Source organism: Vigna unguiculata, chromosome 4 (assembly GCF_004118075.2).
Source record: "Vigna unguiculata cultivar IT97K-499-35 chromosome 4, ASM411807v1, whole genome shotgun sequence".
NCBI classification, from domain to species: domain Eukaryota; kingdom Viridiplantae; phylum Streptophyta; class Magnoliopsida; order Fabales; family Fabaceae; genus Vigna; species Vigna unguiculata.
In genome coordinates, this window is record NC_040282.1 from 3,208,295 (window position 1) to 3,233,236 (window position 24,942).

General features: G+C 34.3%; 3 protein-coding genes across 6 annotated transcripts; 2 read left to right on the forward strand and 1 right to left on the reverse strand.

Moving 5' to 3' along the window:
* Positions 1 to 2,490: 2,490 nt before the first annotated feature.
* On the forward strand, positions 2,491 to 6,560 carry LOC114181852 (transmembrane 9 superfamily member 3-like). The gene is made up of 7 exons (XM_028068459.1): positions 2,491 to 2,824; positions 2,914 to 2,954; positions 3,409 to 3,991; positions 4,502 to 4,639; positions 4,756 to 4,912; positions 5,019 to 5,503; positions 6,064 to 6,560. Exons 1-7 carry the CDS (start codon positions 2,664 to 2,666, stop codon positions 6,281 to 6,283), a joined length of 1,785 nt encoding a protein of 594 aa, XP_027924260.1. The 5' UTR covers positions 2,491 to 2,663; the 3' UTR covers positions 6,284 to 6,560.
* A 1,215-nt stretch (positions 6,561 to 7,775) lies between these two features.
* On the forward strand, positions 7,776 to 22,918 carry LOC114180404 (mitogen-activated protein kinase 9-like). Of its 4 annotated transcripts, none has more exons than XM_028066722.1 (7): positions 7,776 to 8,450; positions 8,799 to 8,926; positions 18,325 to 18,352; positions 21,311 to 21,412; positions 21,668 to 21,854; positions 22,119 to 22,252; positions 22,810 to 22,897. In XM_028066722.1, the coding sequence occupies exons 1-6, from the start codon at positions 8,434 to 8,436 to the stop codon at positions 22,236 to 22,238; spliced, it is 582 nt and encodes a 193-aa protein (XP_027922523.1). In that variant the 5' UTR covers positions 7,776 to 8,433; the 3' UTR covers positions 22,239 to 22,252; positions 22,810 to 22,897. The 4 variants fall into 4 exon arrangements, with proteins under 4 accessions (XP_027922523.1, XP_027922524.1, XP_027922521.1 ...); XM_028066721.1 differs by having other exon boundaries at positions 7,784 to 8,450; positions 22,119 to 22,276; positions 22,810 to 22,918; XM_028066723.1 differs by lacking the exon at positions 22,810 to 22,897 and having other exon boundaries at positions 22,123 to 22,225.
* LOC114180405 (putative disease resistance RPP13-like protein 3) lies at positions 22,772 to 23,593 on the reverse strand. Its single transcript, XM_028066724.1, has one exon. The coding sequence runs from the start codon at positions 23,406 to 23,408 to the stop codon at positions 22,806 to 22,808; it is 603 nt and encodes a 200-aa protein (XP_027922525.1). The 5' UTR covers positions 23,409 to 23,593; the 3' UTR covers positions 22,772 to 22,805.
* Positions 23,594 to 24,942: the final 1,349 nt, after the last annotated feature.

A 24,942-nucleotide genomic window follows, 5' to 3' on the forward strand; every position in this document is an offset into this window, starting at 1 on the left:
TGAAAATGAATCTGATGAAGAAGGTACATTATATTCTAGTAATTAAAATTTTCAATTTCAATTATTATATCATATCTAATTTTTCATTTTTTTTCTATGTGTAGGTGGATCGAATGCAAATGAAACCACTGATCATTTGTAAAATTAATAAATATTTTGGTTATTATAAAATTTTAGTAATGTGTAATTTTTTAGCTTTTATATAATTATTTGAATTTTATTTAGTTGTTATTTGATACTTTAATTTGAGATTTATACTATTATAATATTTTTCTTAATATTTGACATCATGAAAATCAAAAAGAGTATGCTATTTTAATATTGAATATTTTGATAGTATCATGATTCCGTTGGTGTGATTTTTAAATTTTTTTATAAAAAATATTTAATTGATATATGGAACAATAAAAAAATGGGTATGGGTATGGGTATAAGAAAATACCCGTTACCCGGTGGGGATGGGGATGGGTCAAAAGTTGTATACCCGTTGGGTTTGGGGATGGGGATGGGGATGAATTTTTATTATGGGGATGGGGATGGGATCATGATACCCGTACCCGCCCCGCCCCGTTGCCATCCCTAATTGTGCCTGTCCGGTCGCCTGCACCGTGTGATACTCAATCTTCAAAAATATCGAAAATAGTTTTCTCTTTCAATTTTTGGGTGTCTGTCCGACCACTCGCGTTGTGTGACACTATTTTTCAAATAATTAAAAAACATAAAAAAAAAATTCAAAATATAAAGATATCAACATTTCCAAACAAACAAGCTTCTTAAGAAGTACGTGATCCTTGATTTTTCAAGACGAGATACGTATGAGCAATGTCAGTCCTTATTAGGTTCACCTCAAAAACATTAAATCATTTTCTAAATAGTTTTTCAAATATCTTTAGACCATTGTTTCTCATTTTTAATGAGATAAGTAGGACCAAAAAAATCAAACAAATTTTTTGGTTTCTTTTTAGCACTATTTGTCTTATTATTTTTGGGGAAATTAATGTTTTGAAAACCACATTAACTTTGCGTGTTTAATTAAGGGCACTGCCCTTGGGCGGGTGCTAACACTTTCCCTTCACGTAAACGACTTCCGAACCCAAAAATTTGATTTTTTGCATACTTGTTTTATTTTCATGATTTTTCATAGTTTTCCAGAATAACTATGGTGATGACTCCAAATCTCATTTCAAACTCGTTTTTCTTTTTGGTTCGTCATCCCGTCTCACTTACAAGCCGATTTTGTGGGGTTGAATTAGGCTTAAAACCTACTTCCCGGTATCAAAGCCATTAGCTTATATGATATCTAACAATTTTCAAAACTATTCTTCTATTATATTGCTTGTATTTTAAGGACTCTAGTCTTCATTACATACCGACACATCATGTTTCTTTTTAATAAATGTTTACACACATATATATATATATATATATATATATATATATATATATATTCAAAACTATTCTTCTATTATATCACTTGTATTTTGAGAACTTTAGTCTTCCTTAAAATCATATACTCTTCCTCTACAATACTAAGAGTACTCAAATAAATCAAAATCACCAAAACAATGAATTTTTAAATGACTCCAAAAAGTATGAACTAGATCATCATGTTGATGTACATAACGATGTTTTTATATATATATATATATATATATATATATATATATATATATAACTAAAAGGTCAGTTGCCAAAAAAAAAAACTTGTTTCTTTGCATTGCAAAGGTAAATCAAACATAACATAAAACACAATTTTGTAATCCGACATTGAAAGAAATCTTCTACCGAACGTTCTCTTAATTTTGTTTAAAGCATTTAACATAATTGTGTACTATTTCTAACAATTTTCTTTTTAACATCTAGAAAAATAGCGAAAAACTAAAACAAAGAGAATCTTCCACCATTTTCTTACAAATTTGGTTATAATAATTAAAAAATTAAAAGTAAAAAACAAAATAGTGTATATGCATTCCATCTCTTTCTCACTCTTCTTTATTATATGTTTTTTTTTCTGCCGCATAAGCACTTATCTACACGCGGCTTCGGCAAAACGTGGATCCAAAATCAGATCTGGTTTGGTTCTAAATCACGTTTGTGGTCGTGCCCCAAGAAGTTGACTACGAATCCCACTCCATCACTCACTTTCCCATTTTTATACCTAAACTTTCGCGGTAAAATTCAATAACAATAATAATAAAATAATAAAATAATATAACAACCTTTTTTCTCCGGAGTTGTTTCTATTAATAATTAAAAATCAATTGATGAAAACAGAAGTTTATAATTTAGGTTATTTATTAATAATTAAAACGTAGCAACTAAAAGTAATTGAGTCATAGTGCCACCGAATTTGAGTGAGTGGGAAGCGAGTCAAAACAGATCAGAAAAACAAAGAGTGTACCAAACTGAGAACACAAACAATGGGTGGTTAAAGCAGCATTTGATCAAAGAAAATGAAAGAATGAAAATAAAGAAAAAAAAAAAATAGAAGAATGAATTGTGTGCGTGAGGTAAAACATCAAACGTTACAGTGTGGCGGTGAGTCTACGTCACTTCATACTCATTCGTTTTCCGTTTATTAGCACTCAAACCGCACCTCTTCTCCCTCGTCTCTTCTCTTCTTCGTCGGTGGGGTTGGGTTTTGAGATCCAAACCTCTTCCCAATGAAGAACCTCTTCTCTTCCTCTTCCTCCTTCTTCTGCCTCCTCCTCACCGCCTTCGCCGCGTTCTCCGCCGTCAGATCTGACTCCTCAGATCACCGCTACAAACAAGGCGACGTCGTCCCTCTCTACGCCAACAAAGTTGGCCCCTTCCACAACCCTAGGTACCGAGATCTCAAACCATTTCACTGCATTTCCTCTCGTTTTTTTTTCTCCTTCAATTGTTTATTGTTTTCGTTTTTCTTTTTCTCAGCGAAACCTACCGTTATTTCGACCTTCCTTTCTGTCCTCCAGGTTTGTTTCTCTCTCGTTTTTTTTTAATGCGTCATTTTTTTTTTTATGTAACCAGTTGACCTCGGGTCACTGGCTCGAATTCGGGAGTGCTGGTTACAGTGACTGGACTTTTCATTAAGCTGACTTGAATCTGAGACAATTAGTTTAAAAAAAAAACTTATTTCGATTTTGGTTAAGCTGATTTGAATTCATGACATCTGGTCAACATGACTCTAACTTGAGACCATTGGTTCAGATGTCTCAAATTCGTGACCGTTAGTTAAGCTGGCTTGAGTATGATACATTGGTAACTTGCTTAAGCTGATTCAAATTCATTACATCTGGTTAGGATGAGTCAAATTTTGTTGGATTGGAATAACCTTTGTTCGTTGATTCACTTGCTTGGTGGTATGTATGTATGTATGCATTTTTACTTCATTTGTTTATTAATTTATGATTTGTGATTACTTACCAGGTGATTTGAAAGAAAAAAAGGAGGCGCTTGGGGAGGTGCTGAATGGGGACCGTTTGGTTAGCGCGCCATACGTTTTAGAATTTCAACGGGACAAGGAGTCGGTTCCTGTTTGCAACACTAAGCTTTCGAAAGAGGATGTGGCGAGGTTCAGATCTGCTGTCCGTAAGGACTACTACTTCCAGATGTACTATGACGACCTTCCGATTTGGGGGTTCATTGGGAAGGTGGACAAGGAGGGGAAGGACCCTAGTGACTATAGGTATTACCTGTATAAGCACATTCACTTTGATGTGTTCTACAACAAGGACAGGGTCATCGAGATCAATGTACGCACTGATCCCAATGCCCTCGTGGATCTCACTGAGGATGCTGAGGTGAATGCCGAGTTTCTGTATACGGTGAAGTGGAAGGAGACCAACACGCCCTTTGAGAAGAGGATGGATAAGTACTCACAGTCGTCATCGCTCCCTCATCATTTGGAAATCCACTGGTTCTCAATTATCAACTCATGTGTCACGGTGCTACTCTTGACTGGGTTCCTCACCACCATTTTGATGAGGGTGCTCAAGAACGATTTTGTCAAGTACGTGATATTAGTTCTTTCTGTGTGTTGAGGTTTTAAATTGTAGTCACATTTTTGTCATGATATTTGTTATTGTATGAAACTCAAGACGAATTGTAGACAAATGCGACTACAGTTGTGGTTGCAATTTTGTTGCAATTCTTGTTGCATGAAATCGCAGCTACAATTGCTGTCACAGTTTTGTCCGTCTTGATATTGCTGGGAAGTATGGACAAATTGTTGGTTCAGTTGCATTTGTTGATATTGTGGACAATGCAACCAAAATTGCAGTCACAGTTTTATTGTGACGATGCTTAATATTGTAGGAAATTGCAGATGAATATTGCCACAATTGCTACTGCAATTTCGTTGCTATCCTTGACAATGTGGATAATTGTGGCTTCAATTGTAGTTTTGGAGACCTAAACAACTTTTACATGGCTAGGATTGTGGTTATGGACCTTTTTAAAACCTTGGTTTTTGGGGTTAATTATTAATTATGCATATTGCTTTTGTTGGAATTGCGAATAGGTATGCACATGATGAGGAGACTGCGGAGGATCAGGAAGAGACTGGCTGGAAATATATCCACGGGGATGTGTTTAGGTTTCCCAAGTTTAAGTCTGTATTCGCAGCTGCGCTTGGATCTGGCACTCAGTTGTTTACCCTGTGAGTTTGCACTGGCCTGTTTCAATTGTGTCTATCAGTGAAGGTTGTTTTAGGAAAACTAAATTGTGATAATTTATTATCTATCTGAACGAGTTGCAATTATGTGTGGTTTGCAGTACTGTGTTCATATTCATATTGGCACTTGTTGGCGTGTTTTATCCATACAATCGAGGGGCGTTATTTACTGCACTCGTTGTCATATATGCACTTACTTCCGGGATTGCTGGGTATACCGCAACTTCATTTTATTGTCAGCTGGAAGGAACAAACTGGGTATTTGCTTACGATTTTTTTTTCTCTTCTACTAGGTGCCATGTTCATAAAATTGCGTTTGTTTTCAGAGAATAATGGTTTTACTTTCTTGATTTTGTTCTGACAGGTTAGGAATCTGCTGTTGACTGGATGCCTTTTCTGTGGTCCTCTGTTTCTGACGTTCTGCTTTTTGAACACTGTTGCAATTGCTTACAATGCTACTGCTGCCCTCCCATTTGGAACAATTGTGGTTATAGTTCTCATATGGACACTTGTTACATCTCCTTTGCTTGTATTGGGAGGAATTGCTGGCAAGAACAGCAAGGCTGAATTTCAAGCTCCTGTTCGCACAACTAAATATCCAAGGGAGATTCCACCTCTGCCATGGTATCGTGGATCAGTTCCTCAGATGGCGATGGCAGGATTTTTGCCTTTTAGTGCTATATACATTGAACTTTACTATATATTTGCCAGTGTTTGGGGCCACAGAATTTATACCATCTACAGCATCTTGTTCATTGTCTTCATCATTCTCTTGATTGTTACTGCTTTCATTACTGTGGCATTGACATACTTTCAGCTTGCTGCTGAGGATCACGAGTGGTGGTGGAGGTATGAAATCACCGTTTATTACAATTTTCTTTCTTGTTTCTCATGGCTTGGTGTTTGTATTCCTTGTCGCTGGTTAGTGAATGAGATGTTAACTGACTTGAATTAGCTGCTAGAATCCTGGATGATTTAACTGATCTATAATGGTCGGTAATGGTTAATTAGGTACTTAATAAGTAAATGCTTATCATACAAACGTATTTTTATTAATTTCACTTTTAAGGTAAAATAGTTTATGAAATAAGCTAATTTATAAAGCTTAACTTTCCCAGACAGATATATTGGTAATATTGTTTTTGACAAGCTACTTCCAACTTTAGGACTTCATTTCTGAATTGGCTAATTCTTTATTGATGGTTTTTAAGCGTCTGACTCATGAGCAGGCATGGATAGATATTCTTACTTTCATGGTTTTATGTGTCTCTTTATATATTTATGTTGATGCTACTATTCTGTATTGGAATGAAAGGATTATGAGTAGTGCTGTTTGTTGACTATTATATTATTTCCACTTTATTTTTGGCTTTTAAGTCGCTTGACCTGTGTTGTTATTTTCCTTGCAGATCATTCCTATGTGGTGGTTCAACTGGGTTATTTATCTATGCCTACTGTCTGTATTACTACTACGCACGCTCCGACATGTCTGGATTCATGCAGACCTCATTTTTTTTCGGATACATGGCCTGCATATGCTATGGTTTCTTCTTGATGCTGGGAACTGTAGGATTCCGTGCTGCATTGCTCTTTGTCCGCCACATTTATCGATCCATCAAGTGTGAGTAGGCATTTTGTCCTCTCGAGTCCACTAGAGCTATTGTCTTCATTTCATAGGGCATTCTGTAGAAAATTATAGTAATTTTGCAGTTCTTTTGTGTACTATAAGGGAAGCTGGGTTGTGGGGGGTTTCTAGCTTCCAGAGCAACTTGTTAGATGGCAAAGGGGTCTTTTGGGGATAACGTCTGTGTACTACCATATCTTTAACCAAACTATTGCAATACTTTTTGGTCCTTTTGAACGAACGTTCTTCAAATTTTAAGTTTTCCATAGAGATTATGGTCAATCCATGTTGTAACACGTTTGGAACTTCTCTACATGAAAAGATTTAGAAATCTTATCAGAATTATCTGTGAGTACCTATTTTTGACAGAAAACGCTTATCATTCAATCATGAAATTCTTGCCGTAAACAGGTTCAGACTAAACAAATAATCTCTATCTGGTAAGAAGAGATAGAAAAACAAAAGATTAGATTACAATTTCGGGAAAGAAATAGGTAGCAAATATGCTAGCAAAAGAGGCAAGTCCGTGGGATGTGACTTGCACACCTGATAGAGTTATATGGGCGAGAAATAGCAATTTTAATTTACAAGTTTAAAATTATGGTTTGGCTAAAGGCCAAGAGAATAAGTGTCTGAACCTGAAAAGCTACACGTGCTTTGCATGGCATAGTAAAAGTTAACAGTAAATACAATGTTTTTGATATTTTAGAAAATAAATATAAATATTTTCTAAACAGGGCCAACACATTCTTTAATTTTATTATATTATTAATTGAGGGCATCCTAACTCATTCTTCACCGATTACCTTTAATTATTTTAAAAATTAATTATTTTATAAATAATTTACTTTTAATATTTTTTACAAATCTTTTTTTAAATTTTAATATTTTTTACAAATCTCTTTTTAATTCTCTTTTGTTTTAAATCATTATTTAAATTTTTTTTACATATTTATTTATTTCTAATATTATTTAAATATTGTTTTAAAACCTATTTTAAATATCTTATTTTTTTTAATATTGTTTAAATATTGTTTTAACAATTATTTTACATATCATTATTTAAATATTGTTTTAACAACTATTTTAAAATTTATATATTTATTATTAATTTTAAATTTTTTAAAAATTAAAAAATGCAAATACAGATTTAACGAATGACTGTTCACGAGTTAATTTAAAATGAATATTTTTTCTTATAATTTGTACCAGTAATTTAAAATGAATATTTTTTCAAATGTCTTCTTTTTCTATTTGAATTTCCCACTTCCATGATTATTAATTTAACACTGTTGCTCAATAAAAACTAAAACAATTAAAAGAGAAATATGAAAGATACAAAATAAAAAATGGAACGTTTGTTCAAGAAAACAAAATTTTCAGAAAATAGCGTAAAAATTACTCTTGAAAATTTTTGGCAATTTTGGTGATATCAATATTATGTTTTCCTTAAAAGAAAGAAAGACCGTTATATATGATGCTCCGTTCCATCTCCGAAGTTTGAAATAAAAGAGGTAGAGCGTGTTTTTGGCGCCTTGTAAATTAGCTCAGACTCCTTTTCTGCGGTTCTTGAATCCATTCTTTCACTCTCTTCCCATGGCTGCTCCATCCGAATCATCTCTCATTTCGAAGCTTCAGTCCTCCGATTCCTCCGGCATCCACGCCCTAGTCTCCGATTACCTCCGTCCCCTAGCAGATCTCAAAGCGACAAAGAAATCCAAACCCGACCCAACCCTAATTCGCTCCCTCGCCAAGCGCTTTCTCTCCTTCCTCAACTCTTCTCTATCCGTCCTCCCCAAACGCCTCCCGGAGCTTTCCAAGTCCAACGACGCCATTTTGCTACTCGAACTGCTCCGCGTTTACAGGCTCTGCCTCGATTGCTTGGACACTGTCGCTTCTCAGTTGGCTTCCAAGCCATTCTCAGTCGAATTCCAGAGACTTCGCTTCATGCACTGTCTCGAGTCCTGCGCACTCTTCGCCGAAGCTGAAGTCGAGGGTTTGGGAGTTCTTGAGAGGCTTCGACAGCCGAAGAGGAAGGGCAAGCTTCTCCCTGAAATAGACAAGGGCGGCGGAGGCAGTAAAGACTTATGTTCGTTGATAGTTGACATTGCCGTGAGCCTCGTGAGGTGTGCATCCGCGGGTTTGGCTAAAGAAGATGGCGATTTCAAGAAGGTGCTTCAGTTGATGTTTAGTTTTGTAATTATCATAATTTAATATGAAATAATAGGAAAAAGAATTGTTGACATTGAGAATTGATTATGAAATTAAGCAAATGAAGAAATTACAATTGAGATAAGATTTATGTAAGAAATATAAGTTTAAGTTTCGGACTACAACTTTATATCCACTATAAAAAATGTCCTTGCACACATGAAACACTAAAAAACGTAATTTTCTCCATAAAAGATAATTATTTAGATGCAATAAAGGAATTATAGCAATAAAGATGGCAACTGTTGTAATTAATGTATGAATTTATTTTTATTATTATATTTTATGCACTTTTTATTTATGGTGCAGATTGGTGGTCGGAATGCAATTTTATACTCTGAACATGATTTGTCCATCCTTGTTCGTGTGCTCCCACCCTCATTGGCATGACGTCTCATGGCTTCTCAGGGCAAAAAATTCCATCAATTACAGCAGCGGTGATTGATTATTGGTCTTATGTTGTTCTTATGTTTATTTGTTTCGAACCAATAATTGTCTAACCTTATATGAGTAATGTTGTTATGCTTAGGTGGTTGGTTATCGATAATGACCCCTAATGAAAGACTAGCGCATTTGTCCATTCTCAGTCTCTGTATATTGAGATGATTGACAATTTGTTTAGGTATCATGAGGTGTTGTGTGTTGTGCGTTGTGCGCCGTGTTTTGTGCGTTGTGAACAGAGCCCATTATCTATGTTTTAGGGGTTAGGGTTTCGATAATGGTGTCTAATACAAAAGTATATTACATCTATGTGTACATACTCAGTCTTTGTACATTGAGATGATTGACAATTTGGTTAGGGTTCATGGGGTGTGGTGGTGTGTGTTTTTCTTTTTTGCGTTGTGTATTGTGTGTTATGTGTTATTAATTGTGTTGTGTGCTGTGTGCTTTGTCGTGTGTTGTGCGTTCTTTATTATTAGTTGTGTGTTGTCTACTTTGTTGTGTTATGTTATGTTTTGTGTGTTGTGCGCAGAGCCTATGTGTCCATACTCAGTCTTTGTTCATTGAGATGATTGACAATTTGCTTAGGGTTCATGAGTTGTTGTGTTTTTGGTGTTATGGTGTGCGTTTTTCTATTTTACGTTGTGCATTGTGTGTTATGTGTTATTAGTTGTGTGCTCTGTGTTGTGTGCTTTGTCGTGTGTTGTGTGTTCTTTGCTATTAGTTATGTGTTGTTTGCTTTGTTGAGTTGTGTTATGTTTTGTTTTGTGTGTGTTATGTTTTGTTGCGTTGTGATGTGAGTTTTTCAGTTTTGAGTTTTGGGTTGTGTTGTTTGTTATTACTTGTGTGTTATTAATTGTGTTGTGTTCTTTCTCGTGTGTTGTGTGTTTTTTATTATTAGTTCTGTGTTGTCTGCTTTGTTGAGTTGTGTTATGTTTTGTGTGTGTTATTTTTTGTTGCGTTGTGGTGTTTTTCAATTTTGAGTTTTGTGTTGTTTTATATTACTTGTGGGTTGTGTGTTGTGTTTTGCGTGTTGCGTGTTATTAGCTATGTGTTGTGTGTTGTACATTGTGTGCTATGTGCAGTCTGCTGTGTTTTTTTCGTTGTGTCGACTTTTGTGTGTTATGCGTAGAGCGTATCATTAATGATTTATGAGTTAGCGGGATTTAGGGGGTTAGGGCTTTCAATAATGGTGCCTAATACAAAAGTATAGGACATCTATGTGTACATACTCAGTCTTTGTACATTGAGATGATTGACAATTTGCTTAGGTTTCATGGTGGTGTGTGTTTTTCTTTTTTGCATATGTGTATTGTGTGTTATGTGTTATTAATTGTGTTGTGTATTGTGTGCTTTGTCGTGTGTTGTGCGTTCTTTATTATTAGTTGTGTGTTGTCTACTTTGTTGTGTTATTGTTATGTTTTGTGTGTTGTGCACAGAGCCTATGTGTCCATACTCAATCTTTGTACATTGAGATGATTGACAATTATCTTAGGGTTCATGAGTTGTTGTGTTTGTGGTGTTATGATGTGCGTTTTTCTATTTTACATTGTGTATTGTGTTATGTGTTATTAGTTGTGTGCTCTGTGTTGTGTGTTGTGTGCTTTGTCGTCTGTTGTGTGTTCTTTGTTATTAGTTCTATGTTGTTTTCTTTGTTGAGTTGTGTTATATTTTGTGTGTCTTATGTTTTGTTTTGTTGTGGTGTGTGTTTTTCAGTTTTAAGTTTTGGGTTATGTGTTGTTTGTTATTAGTTGTGTATTGTGTGTTGTGTTTTGCATGTTGCGTCTTATTAGTTGTGTGTTGTTTGTTCTATGTTGTGTGTTGTGTTGTGTTGTCTGTTGGTTATGGGCTGACGCATGCTGCGTGTGCCGTCTGCTGTGTTTTTTTCGTTGTTTCAACTTTTGTCTGTTATGCGTAGAGTGTATCATCTGTGATGTATGAGTTATGGTTATTTAGGGGTTGAGGCATTTAGGGATTAGAAGGATTTATAAGTTAGGAGGATTTATGGTTTAGAAATTTAGGAGTTAGGGGTATTTAGGGGGTTACGACTTTCAATAATGGTGCCTAATACAAAAGTATAGGATATCTATGTGTACATACTCAGTCTTTGTACATTGAGTTGATTGACAATTTGCTTATGGTTCATGGGGTGTGGTGGTGTGTGTTTTTCTTTTTTGGGTTGTGTATTATGTGTTATGTGTTATTAATTGTGTTATGTGTTGTGTGGTTTGTCGTGTGTTGGGCGTTCTTTATTATTAGTTCTTTATTATTAGTTGTGTCTTATCTACTTTGTTGTGTTATGTTATGTTTTTTATGTTGTGCACAGAGCCTATAATATATGATATATGTGTTAGGGGTTAGGGATTTAGGGGTTACGGGTTAGTAGTTAGGCGTTATAGGTTTTCATTGTCATGTTTGTATTACTTTTGTTGTTTTCGGCATTTACTTGAAATAATTGTGGTTTTAAACCTAGACTTCGTAATTCTGTTATTTATATTGATTTTGGCTTTATTGACGTAAAATGTTAAATATTATAGGTTCTTAAGATACATTATCTTTTAATTGTTCGAGTATTATGTACAAGCAGAATTATATCATTTTTGATTTACTGGAGTAGAAGGTCAAGTTTTACGAGTTCGTAAGGTAAATTGTTTTTTTCATATGTGAGAACTATGTAGTTTTTGTCATGAACTATCATTCTTATTTATTTGTATATTTCTTTGTCTTACAAAAATTGTAATTTGAGATGTAGTTTCGCCTGTTGTTGTTATCACCATCGTGTTGAATTTGAAATTGCGTTTAGTTGCAGATTCGAGATGGGGAGGACTTCAATTCAAGAAACATGAGTTGAATTTTCAATAATAAGATGTTTAATTCAACTTTTGATCCAACTTTTTATGTCCTTTGTTCAATATTATGATTTTTTTTCTGAACTCTTTCTCTAGGCATTATTCTAGATAACAAAACATGAACAATGGTTTGTGATTAGCATTTTTCAAGGATGTGGTGTTCGAGGATTTGTAGATCTTCTGAATAGTGGTCGAAAGAAAGGAATTGTAAGATCCAGTATTACATGCTGACTTAGGGTATTATTTTCTTACTATAAATTGTAATTTGAGATGTAGTTTCGTTTGTTGTTCTTATCAAAGTTTTGTTGAATTTTGAAATTGCATTTAGTTGGAGAAGGGGAGGTTTTTTAGATCCAAGCAATGGAAGTTGGATTTTCAATAATAAGGTGTTTCATACAACTTCTGATCCAAAATTTTGTGTACTTTGTTAAAGATTATGATTTTTATTTTCGAACTCTTTCTTTTTGGTCAAGAAAACATTAAAAGTGGGTTGTGATTAGCATTTTTCAAGGATCTGTAGGAGATCTTCCGAACTGTGGTCGAAGGAAATGAATTGTAAGTTCCAAAATTACATGCTGACTCAAGTTATTATAATCTTACTACATTTTTCGTTTCTTCATTTTTATAGGTGATTGAACCATGTTGCAATATATTTGAAGATCTTTGCAAAAAAGCTTTCACACTTCAGGTTAGAATGGTGAAAGTTGAATTCATGGACTCTGAACTTCCTTGGATTTTGCATTTTGTTTCCTAATTCCTGAGACAAGAAATTTTGGTCTTTATTGTGAGTTTATTTTATTTTCATTGTGGAATTGTTCCAGTTCATTATTGCTGAAAATTAATTGAACTGATAAGGTCAGTGAAGAATAAGATACTTGCAGAAGTGGGAATTGTAACCTAGTGTTTGGCTCCACCATTGAATGTTCATAATCAATATTTTATTAATCTTTTGGTTGAAGATCATTCTTAAGGTATTATGTTACATTCAATAACGTATTTCTTGTAATATTATCAGTCGTATATGTTGTATTTGTCCTTTATGATAGATATTTCTTTATCATTTCATTATTTTTTATGTGGTGTAGCTTGGTGGCTTGAATTCAACACTACAAGGCAAACGTTGACTTTCTGTACTTGGTTTCTATGTTTCCACCAACATTATTGCCATGTTTGTATTGCTTTCGCTATTGCAGGCATTGAGTCGAAGCAGTTATGGTTCTCAACCTTTACTTAGTAATTATTCTATTTCTATTCATTTCTCACCATTGAATGGTAATAATCAATATTTTACTAATCTTTTGGTTGAAGATCATTCAGGTATTATGTTACATTCAATTACTTATTTCTTGTAATATTATCAGTCATATGTGTTGTATTTGTCTTTTATGATAGAGATTTCTTTATGATTTAATTATTTTTTATGTGGTGTAGCTTGGTTGCTTGAATTCAACACTACAAGGCAAACGTCAACTTTCTGTACTTGTTTCCTGTGTTTCCACCATCATTATTGCCATGTTTGTATTGTAGGCATTGAGTCGAAGCAATTATGGTTCTCAATCTCTACTTAGTAACTATTCTATTTCTATCCATTTCTCACCATTGAATGTTAATAATCAATATTTTACTAATCTTTTGGTTGAAGATCATTCTTAAGGTATTATGTTACATTCAATTACCTATTTCTTGTAATATTATCAGTCGTATATGTTGTATTTGTCCTTTATGATAGAGATTTCTTTATCATTTCATTATTTTTTATGTGGTGTAGCTTGGTGGCTTGAATTCAACACTACAAGACAAACGTTGACTTTCTATACTTGTTTCCTGTGTTTCCACCATCATTATTGCCATGTTTGTATTGCTTTTGTTATTGCAGGGATTGAGTCGAAGTAGATATGGTTCTCAACCTCTACTTATTAGTTATTCTATTTCTATCCATTTCTCACCATTGAATGTTAATAATCAATATTTTACTAATCTTTTGGTTGAAGATCATTCTTAAGGTATTATGTTACATTCAATTACCTATTTCTTGTAATATTATCAGTCGTATATGTTGTATTTGTCCTTTATGATAGAGATTTCTTTATCATTTCATTATTTTTTATGTGGTGTAACTTGGTGGCTTGAATTCAACACTACAAGACAAACGTCGACTTTCTATACTTGTTTCCTGTGTTTCCACCATCATTATTGCCATGTTTGTATTGCTTTTGTTATTGCAGGGATTGAGTCAAAGCAGATATGGTTCTCAACCTCTACTTATTAGTTATTCTATTTCTATCCATTTCTCACCATTGAATGTTAATAATCAATATTTTACTAATCTTTTGGTTGAAGATCATTCTTAAGGTATTATGTTACATTCAATTACCTATTTTTTGTAATATTATCAGTCATATATGTTGTATTTGTCCTTTATGATAGAAATTTTTTTATCATTTAATTATTTTTTATGTGATGTAGCTTGGTGGCTTGAATTCAACACTAGAAGGCAAATGTCGACTTTCTGTACTTGTTTCCTGTGTTTCCACCATCATTATTGCCATGCTTGTATTGCTTTTGTTATTGCAGGGATTGAGTCGAAGCAGTTATGGTTCTCAACCTCTACTTAGTAATTATTCTATTTCTATCTATTTTGACTTTACTGAAGTATAAGGTCAAGTATTATAAGCTCCTAAAGTAAATAGTTTTTAAAGTATTCGACTATTCTGTAAAATTTATCATGCACCACTAATCTTAACTATATTAATTTTTCGTTGTTTAAGAAAAATTGAAATTTGAGCCATAGTTTCGTTTGTTGTTATTAATGTTTTGTTCAATTTGAAATTATTTTTAGTTGGAGATATGAGAGGGAGAGGGCTTCAATCGAAGAAATGAGTGATGAAACTTCAATTATAAGGTGTTTAATTCATCATTTGATATAAATTTTTAAGTTCTTAGTTGAAAGATATGAGTTTTTATTGATTGGATTTATTCTCTAAACATTATCCAGTGGTTGATTTTTTGTTCGTATGTGATGTTTGAGGATTTATGAGATATCTTTTGAACTGTGGTCAAAGGAAATCAATTGTAAGTTTCCTTTAAATATAATTAGTTTTATATGTTATTTATGATGGAACTTTCTTTCTCGTATCGTTGTTTTTTTATTTAAGGTGTAGATTGGTGGCCTTAATGCATATTATACATTGAACGAGGTATTTCAAATGTTATTTTTTCATGTGCACCCACCCTTATTGGCATTGATGTCTCATGGCTCCCCAGGCAAACAATTTCTTCAATTGCAGCAATGAATGATTAGTCATCTAATGTTATTTTCATGTCAATTTGTTTCAAGTTAATAATTGTCTGACCTTATACGAGTAAGGTTATGCTTAGGTGGTTGGCTTACGATAAAGAAGCCTATTATAAAAGTATTGGGCATCTGTCCATGCTCAGTCTTTATACATTGAGATAACTTACAATTTGCTTAGGGTCCATGGGGTGTGTGCTTGGGGTGTTATGGTGTGTAATTTTGTGTTTTGAGTTGTGTGTTGTGTGTTGTGTTGAGTGTTATTACTTGTGTGTTGATTGTTATGTGTTATTAGTTGTGTGCTGATGTGTTGTGTTGTTGTACTGTTGTGTGCTGATGTGCTGTGTTATGCTGATGTGCTGTGTTGTTGTGCTGATGTGCTGCTTTCTTGTTGTGTTGCTTGTAGTTGTGTGTTGTGTGTTGTTGTGTGCTGCTGTGCTGTTGTGATGTGTGTTGTTTGTCGATAATGGCGCCTAATACAAAAGTATATGGCAAAAGTATATGACATCTATCTGTCCATTCTTATTCATTTTACATTTAGATGATTGACAATTTTCTTATGGTTCATGGGATGTTGTGGTGTGTAATTTTGTGTTTTGAGTTGTGTCATGTGTTGTGTATTATTATCTATATGTTATTAGTTGTTTGTTGTGTCCTTTGTTCAATTGCAGCAATGAATGATTAATTATCTAATGTTATTCTCATGTCAATTTGTATCAAATTAATAATTGTTTGACCTTATACGAGTAATGTTATGCTTAGGTGGTTGACTTTCGATTAAGAAGCCTAATATAAAAGTATTGTGCATCTTTCCATACTCGGTCTTTATATGTTGAGATGACTGACAATTTGCTTAGGGTTCATGGGGTGTCTGCTTGGGGTATTATGGTGTGTGATTTTGTGTTTTGAGTTGTGTATCGTGTGCTATTAGCTGTGTGTTGTGTGTTGTGCATTGTGCGTTGTGGTTGTGTTGTGCTAATGTGTTGTGCTGTTGTGTTCCTATGTGCTGTGTTGTGCTATTGTGCTACTCTCTTGTTGTGCTGCTTGTTGTTGTGTGCTGTTATGTGATATTGTGTTATGCTGTTATGCTGTGTTTTGTTTGTTGTCTATATGACAAAAGTATATGGCATCTATATGTCCATACTTATTCTTTTTACATTGAGATTGTTGACAATTTGCTTATGCTTCATGGGATGTTGTGGTGTGTATTTTTTTTTAGTTGTGTCGTGTGTCGTGTATTATTATCTGTGTTATTAATTGTTTGTTGTGTCCTTTGTAGCAGTGAATGATTAATTATCTAATGTTATTCTCATGTCAATTTGTTTCAAATTAATAATTGTCTGATCTTATACGAGTAATATTATGCTTAGGTGGTTGGCTTTCGATTAAGAAGCCTAATATAAAAGTATTGGGCATCTTTCCATACTCAGTCTTTATATGTTGAGATGATTGACAATTTGCTTAGGGTTCATGGGGTGTGTGCTTGGAGTGTTATGGTGTGTGATTTTGTGTTTTGAGTTGTGTGTCGTGTGTTGTTAGTTGTGTGGTGTGTTGTGTGTTGTGCGTTGTGCTTTTGTGTGCTAATGTGTGCAGTTGTGTTGTTGTGTTTTGATGTGTTGTTGTGTTGCTCTCTTGTTGTGTGCTATGTGTTGTTGTGTGATATTGTGTTGTTATGCTGTGTTTTGTTTGTCGGCTACGGACTGACGCATGTATCATCCATCGTGTCATATATGATTAGAGAGTTATGGTAATTTAGGGGTTAGGGGCATTCAGTGGTAGTTGTAGTGGTTAGGAATTAGGGGATGTAGGGGTTAGGGGGATTTAGGGGTGGGGGTTGCTAGAATTTAAGGGTTAGGAGGTGGGGAGAGGGGGATTTAGGAGTGGGGGGGTTCTTTGTTAAGGGGATTTAGGGGTTAGAGTGTGGGGGGTTAGGGGTGGGAGGGTTAGGGGGGATTTAAAGGTTGAGCAGTTATGGGAGTTTGGGGGGAGGGAGTGTTACGGGTAAGGGGGGATTTAAGTGTTAGGGTTTTCGATAATGGCGCCTAATACAAAAGTATAGGGCATTTTATCTGTCCATACTTATTCTTTTTACATTGAGATGATGGACAATTTGCTTATGGTTCATGGGGTGTTTTGGTGTGTATTTTTGTGTTTTGAGTTATGTGTTGTGTATTATTAGCTATGTGTTATTAATTGTTTGTTGTGTCCTTTGTTTTGTTGTGTGCGTTGTGTCATGTTTTAGGGGTCAGGGTTTTGGATAATGGCACCTAGTACAAGATTGTAGGGCTTCTATCTGTCCATGTCTTTGTACGTTGAGATTATTGACAATTTGCTCAGGATAATCGAAGTGTTGTGCTTAGGGTGTTGTGGTTTTTCAGTTTTGAGTTGTGTGTTGTGTTGTGGTATGTTGCTTTCATATTTTACTTTCTTAATTTGCATCGAATGTTGCTAGGTGTGACCTCCTTTCAGAGTGAATTTTTGAGGTTAATGGTTAATTTTTGGAATACTGATGGTCACAGGTTCAAGAACAGGTTTTTGTATAGTTAGGTGTGTTGTTCCACTTCGTGCTGCAGTTAGGGTTAAATTAGATTTGACCGATGGTGTGGTTGGTTTTAAAAGCAATTTTTTGATCCTGAAAGTGTTTTCAATTTAGATTTAGATTTAGTTTGTTGTTTTAGTTTTATTAACATGTTTACCGGCACATCTCCTTTTTATTAACTTTTCACTGACTTTCTACAATTTACTAACTAAACTAATACTTCACTTTTGTTTGATTTGGTTTTAAGTTTGATCATACAGGAGTTATAGGTTGATTCACGTAACTAATAGCAGTGCAGTCCAATTTTTGAAGACGATCCTTGTAGAGTTACATTATGGTTCTCTTTTCCTTTTTATTGAGATTTCCTATTTGCATATATGATGTTGCGATTTCCTTTGTATTTTGAGTAGGTAATCCTGGTTTTAGGTTCATTTTTTATGTTTTAAACTTGCTAGACAATTTGCTTAGTATTTCTTTTGCTGTTTAAAGTGCAGTTTTCATTTCTTACTCAAATCTTGAATGTTACTTGCAGATTCGTAGTAAGATTTTATTATTTTGTTGTTGTTTGTGGATATCTAACCTTGGTTTTAACTTTCTTTTGTTGTTACTTGCAGTTTCTTATTATTTTTTGTTGATTTATGTATAGCCTAAAGTTGTCCTGCTTTTACTTTCTTCACTGTTCTGTTTTACTCATTGTTTTTATTTGTGGTGTAGCTTGGTGTCTTAAATTCAACATTACAAGGTGAGTGATTAGTGGTTTTATATTATTTTTATGATTGTTTGTTTTGAACCAATAATTATTTAACCTTATTGGAGTAATGTTGTTTTATATTTGAGTAATCTTATTTATTTGTTTCTTTATTTTTTTTACTTAAACCTATTTTTAACCATATTTTGATTTTTTGTTCCAACTTGAATTACTTACATGCTGATCTTGGGTTTTAAGTCTACTTTTGACTTTCTTTTGTTGGTTTTAAGGTGAGTTTTAGTCTTTATTGTTGATTTGAGTTCAGGTTTTAGATTTTGAACTCCTTGTGCTGTTTTAAAACTTGTTACAATATGTTTGAGCCTTATTCTCGCTACCTAAGCTGATTTTACACATGGGTATAATGTTACATTGCCAACTTTCAAAGTTTGGATATTTCAAACTGTTTGATGCAATCATTCATTGTTAAGTATAGTAAATTTTTCATGATAACTTCAGTTCTAGATCAGTATGACATTTTTGACCTTGTCAGACTTGAGCCATATTGTTTCCTTAATGTGTGTGATGCGCTCATGATTTCTAGTTTTTGGCAAAACTTGAATTGACTCTAGTTGACATAGCTTGTTTTCAATTGCAACTCTTGAGATGATATTAGGCCATTGTTGTTTCTTTAGCCACTTGACCAAATAAAGCCTACCTTGAATCATTTACCATTGAACCCAATTTTTGAGCCTGTTTTGACCTGTTTTTGTGACTGACCTGCTCATTTCAAGCCCTTGGACCAGAAAAACTCTATGTACCTTGCTATTGAGCTGTGAAGGGGGCTTTGGAAGTGTTTTGGGAGATTTTGGTAAAATTCAAGTGTGTGGTGCAAGTTGCTGTAACATTGAGATTGTAACACCTCATTTAATTTATAAAGCTAATTAAAAGGGAATTTCACACGGTATAATATAAGAAGCAAGATCAACGGAGTATAATGCCACTCCTATAGATATCCCAAGGACGATAATAGAGGCACACCACGATGCCATATACAAAGTAATGTAAGAGAGTGATAATAATTTAAATAAATTCCAAGAGAAGACAATACATGGGCCTTAGCCCTAAATGGAAAGTCCAAAAACAGAAGCCAGTCCAGAGGCTAAGCTGGGGAACCATCACCTACCCCAAATCAGTTGGGCCTAGGGCTGGCCCAAAGGGAAACCAGACCCTAAGTCTGCCCTAACACACTCATTCTACTCACTTTCAGAAGCAACCCCCTCTTCCTTAGAGTTGTAGCCGTCTCTCTCTGCTAGGGTTTGGTACGTCAAGCAAGTTCAAATTCAGTTCATTTTTTCCACCTCCTTAAGTTGTTCCTTGAGCTGCCTTGCCCCACTGTCTAGAGTCGAGGTCCTATTCTAGCCATTTCCAGGTAAGGGAAGCTAGGGATCTTTTGTTTAAATCCGATTCTTGCCCATTTGCCACTGTTTTCATGATTGTATGGTTGTTGTGCTACTGTAAAATGTTGAATGGACGTGTATTGCTGTTTGGGGTATGATTGTATGGTGGCTGTTGCTTCAGTGGCGAGACCTGACGTTCTCGCCCAAGTGACCTAGTCTCACCTAGGCGAGACTTGCAGAAACAGGTCCGAGCTCGCGCTCGAGCTCTCGCTCAAGCAGAGTGCTCTCGTTTTGAGTGAGACACCATCTCGCTCAGGCGAGAGAGGCTCGCTTAAACGAGGACGCATGGGGCTTGAGGCACGTTGCTGCATGTGTAGCCCAGGCAAGCAATACACGTCCATTCAACATTTTACAGTAGCACAACAACCATACAATCATAAAAACAATGGCAAATGAGCAAGAATAGAATTTAAACAAAAAATCCTAGCTTCCCTTACCTGGAAATGGCTAGAATAGGACCTCGACTCTAGACAGTGGGGCAAGGCAGCTCAAGGAATAACTTAAGGAGTTGGAAAAATTAAAGGAACATTAGAGACATAAGTTACCCAAAGTAACAGTAGCAGGAAAAATGCCAGCACGGGATGAGGGAACAACTTATGTGGAAAAAATGAACTGAGTTCGAACTTGCTTGACGTACCAAACCCTAGCAGAGAGAGACGGCTGCGATTCTAAGGAAGAAGGGGTTGTTTCTGAAAATGAGTAGAATGAGTGTGTTAAGACAGACTTAGGGTCTGGTTTCCCTTTGGGCTAGCCCTATGCCCAACTGATTTTGGGTAGCCTTTTAAAATAAGGGCAGCAATGTAAGTGGGTCTTACAGAGATCATTTGTAATGTGCTGAAAAGTTTGAAAGTGGCTTGAGAAAGAAAAAAAAAAGAAAAATGAAAGAGAAAAATAAATTGTTTGATTGTACCTGAAAAGAGAGAAAAAAAATAGAGAATGAGAAGGGCAAAAATGAAAGTAAGAGAGTGATGTCTGAATCTGTGTGATGTCTTGAGGAGCATGACCTTACACTTGATTTTTTCAAATTTCTACCCATTGTTCCTTCACTTCTCTTTAGTGCTTAGCCTTGAATCTTTTTCCATATCTTACCCTTTACCTTGGCCACATTACAAGCTGAAAATAAGTCCTATTGATCTTGAGTTGTATTGATGATGAGTAGTGTGTTAGAGGCTCTTCAAGCCTATGCTAGAGCTAATTCGTGATGTGCTTTGCTGAGAGATAAACACTAGCCTGAAACACATGAGAGGATGAGTTATATACTGACTATGAGGTTGTTTGTGCTGATTTATAAACTGATGTTTGAATGAATACTGCTTGCTTGATATGTTTGACCTGTATTCAACATGTTTGGAGTTTTAAAGCTTTGATTGGTTCTTTTTTCTGGTTCATAACAGTAGCAGCTGGGTAGTGAGATAAGGATTCAATCCAAATCTGTAAATTGTTTCATAGTTTTTGTTTTCATTTGTGTTTGTCCAGGAGTGCAGAGGTTCTTTGAAATTTAAGCTGTCATTGTTTTGGTTATTAGTTGGTAATTCTATGTTATCTTGTTGCATAGTGGGGTTGATCGGTTCAAGAGACCGTTTGCACATCTTGAGGAGCATTATGGGAACAGTGAACGAAACACTCCATTGCAGAGACAACATGTCTTCTTACCTAGGCAAGTCTTGGTTAAACATTTGGTTCAAACTTGTCCAACATGTCCAAATACTGGATTACCAACTTACACATTAAACAGTATTTGTCTTGTTTTTTTGTTTTTTGGAGATTTCGTTGGTTTCATATTTGTTATTACTCATGGATTTTAATCTTATGTCCAGTTTATTAGTGTCTTTTCTTAGATGAGATTGGTAGACAAGTCTGTGAACCTTTTCTATGGTACTGTGGGAGTTATATGCAATTTCACTTTATGCAGAGAGAGAGTTTGTGCTCCCAAGGATGAAAGTAAACAACAGAACAATATTGAAAATGTTCCAGGGTCTGATGCGATAGGTTCTCAAAATGGAACCTCCAGATCAAACTACAGTACGCGTAGCTTGTTAAAAAGTGCTAGTATTAGTGCTTCCAAGTGTGTAGTGGTGAAACAAAATAAAGATCCAGAGGTAGTATCTAACTCTATCTTTTCAAATGCTTGGCTTTATTAAGTGAGAAATTGTTAAATGATTTAAAAACATGAGATTCCAACCAATCTTCAGTATACTACACACATGTAAACGCATTCTTCACTTTAGAATTGGAACCTCATGGTTTTGGACCTCATAATAGTTTCTTCCTAGTTAGATATTTTGAAATATATGGAATAATTGGTTGCAATTTGTGTCGTGAATAAAATATATTGATGTAATTGTGTATTTGTTTTGCATTAGCAAGAGGCAATCAAGGAGATAAATGATGAGACGATGGATGGAGTGACATGTTGCTGCCCTCCATGCTTGATTTTGATTTTGGTGTTGCTTCGTACCTTCTTCCATGCTCTGATTCTTTGAACAACGAGAGAGAGGTGGTGATGGTGGTTTGAAACACTGTTAGTGCTTCTATTGCCTTTATAATTTTATTTATAGGATGATTAGTTAAAGTTTTTGTCCTATATCTTCTATTGCACATTTTGAATGATATAGGCTTTTTTGTTTATTCGATATTACCTTTTAAAATACTTCATATTACTGCTTTAGTTATGGGTAGTAGCAATTTTTGTTTAGTGATGCTTAGTCCCGTCAGATTTTGATTTGGTGAGGAGGCAAACAAACTGTTATTGTCTTTTTCTGTTGTGGTTTCTACGTCCCTGAGCAGTCTGGATTGTTTGAAAAATGTTTATTTTCCACATTCATTCATTTCGCATTTGGAAGTTACTGATAACAAGATCTGATGTGTTGAATTTGAGAAGGTTGGAGTTCAGAAAGTTACTGAATTATTACATTGAGCATTTATCTTCATAACTAATAATATTGATTTCTGCATTTGTTACCATATAGGTTGTGTTTAGATCAGTTTTTCTTTGGGTGTATAAATTACTTTAAAGTTAAAGCTGAAAATAAGAGCTATGTTTATTTCTTTTAGGTTTTAAGAAGGCCAAGCAAAAGCTCCTTAACTCTGCACTCGTTTGACACATAAACCCATGCACGACACTTGAAGTGTTGCTTCACCTGGGTGCTGTTATAGACCTTTCGGGCAAGGGTGGTCTTCCCCAATCCCCCCATGCCAATGGTCGAGACAGCGTTACGATCTGAACCACCTTCCAGGAGTCGATTGATGACAACCTTGGATTCTTGGACAAAGCCAACCACGTCATCTTCCTCCACATTTCTTCTTAGCTTGTGCAGTGCTTTTGCTCTTTCCTTCTCCTCCTCTTCCTCTTCTTCTGCTGCAGATTGATTATTGGTTTCTTTGAAAGCATCATATTTGCTTTTGTTGTCGCGTATTTCGTTGAGAGTGGCTTTGATCTTGTCTATTTTTTCGGCTACGTCATGGAGCAACCTTGTTTGGCCAAAGCCAAGGAGCATCCTCCCCAGAATGGTTCTCCTCTTGAAAATGGAAACTTTGGCCACGAATATGTCGATGACATCCTCGGCTAAGTGGGACACATCTCTGATTTGGTTCAACACTGTATGTTCCATTCCCTTCTTGCTCTTTGTGCTACTGAGCAGCTCTTTCATCATTTGCCGTAGAATGTTTATATTTATGACAGTACCACCGTGTTCAGTTTATTTCCTCTTATTAGATGTGATAGAATCATTAATATATTTAAGTCAAAGACTCAGTGTTGAATGAAAACGAAATTGCTTCAACACCACATTCAAATATAGTGTGTGTTTCGCTGGGGCTTTACTTAGATATAAGAGGATCCAACCCCTTAATAATAACTTTCACCAAATATGTCCCACTCTAATACTTTTCTTTGATTTTTATGAAGAATTAAATTGCTAAAATTATGTTTTACGAATGCTAAAATAATGTTGTATATGAATTTTGATAATGTTAATATCTAGTAGGAAATCGTATTTATTATATATTTTTCGTAGAAGTAATAATTAAATAGGATTTTGATACTTTGAAAAAAAATTTGTTAACAAACTTTGACAAATCTTTCATCAAACATTTGTCTTCTCTTTTCAAACCATAATAAATTATTTAAAAAAAAAATATTGATCCAATTGAGTGGTTCATGTGGATATTGTTAAAACTTTGTCCAAAAATCTTTATCCAATTAAATGATAATATAAACCCTATATTAAGTATCAACAAATTTCGTCCCCACTTGGACAAATTCATTGTTGTCTATTTATTCCCGCCTGCATCATAATTTATCACCTACTAATATATTAACACACATATTTTAAAAATGTATATATACAGGCGTGATAGTCTCTATGTTTACACTACATAATAAACACATGCCCCTAACCACATAATAAATACTAGTATGAGACCCGTCCCTATGCACTGGTCATATTTTTTGTTTTGTTTTTTTTATTCGGATAAAAAATTTAATATAATAATTATTATATTTGAATAAATTATTTATTTATGTAATTATATTCTACTATTATATAATTAATATAATTATTGTTATATTAAAAATAATAAAATTAAAAAATAATAATTAAATATGATTTTATTTATTTTAAATCATAAAATAGACAGTAATTAATTAGTAATTTGTAATAAAGTTACATGATTAAAATTTAAATTATACGTTTGAGTTATATACTATATTAAAATAAAATGTGTATGCAAGGTCATTGTTAAAATAAAATGTAGATATATTGTGTAATATGTTCCCGTACAAAATAAATATAACATGAAATTGATGTTAAAATTTTTAAATAAAAATACATGTAGAATAAATACATGTATATTATATTAAAAGGAAATGCATATACACATGTTGTTAAGGTAAAATGTAGGCATAGTGTGTAATATAGTATCGTACAAAATAAATACAATATGGAATTGATGTTAAAATTTTTAAATAGAAACAGGATATACATATGCTTGTATGTTTTTATTAAAATAGAATGTGTATGCATGGATTATTGTTAGAGTAAAATGTATGCATATTATATAATATGATCTTGTACAACATAAATCCAACATGAAATTAATATTAGAAAAGTGAATACAAAGTTTAAGTTAAAAGTTGAACTCTTGTATCAATTCAAAGTGACGACTTATAAAAAAATTTAAACTAAT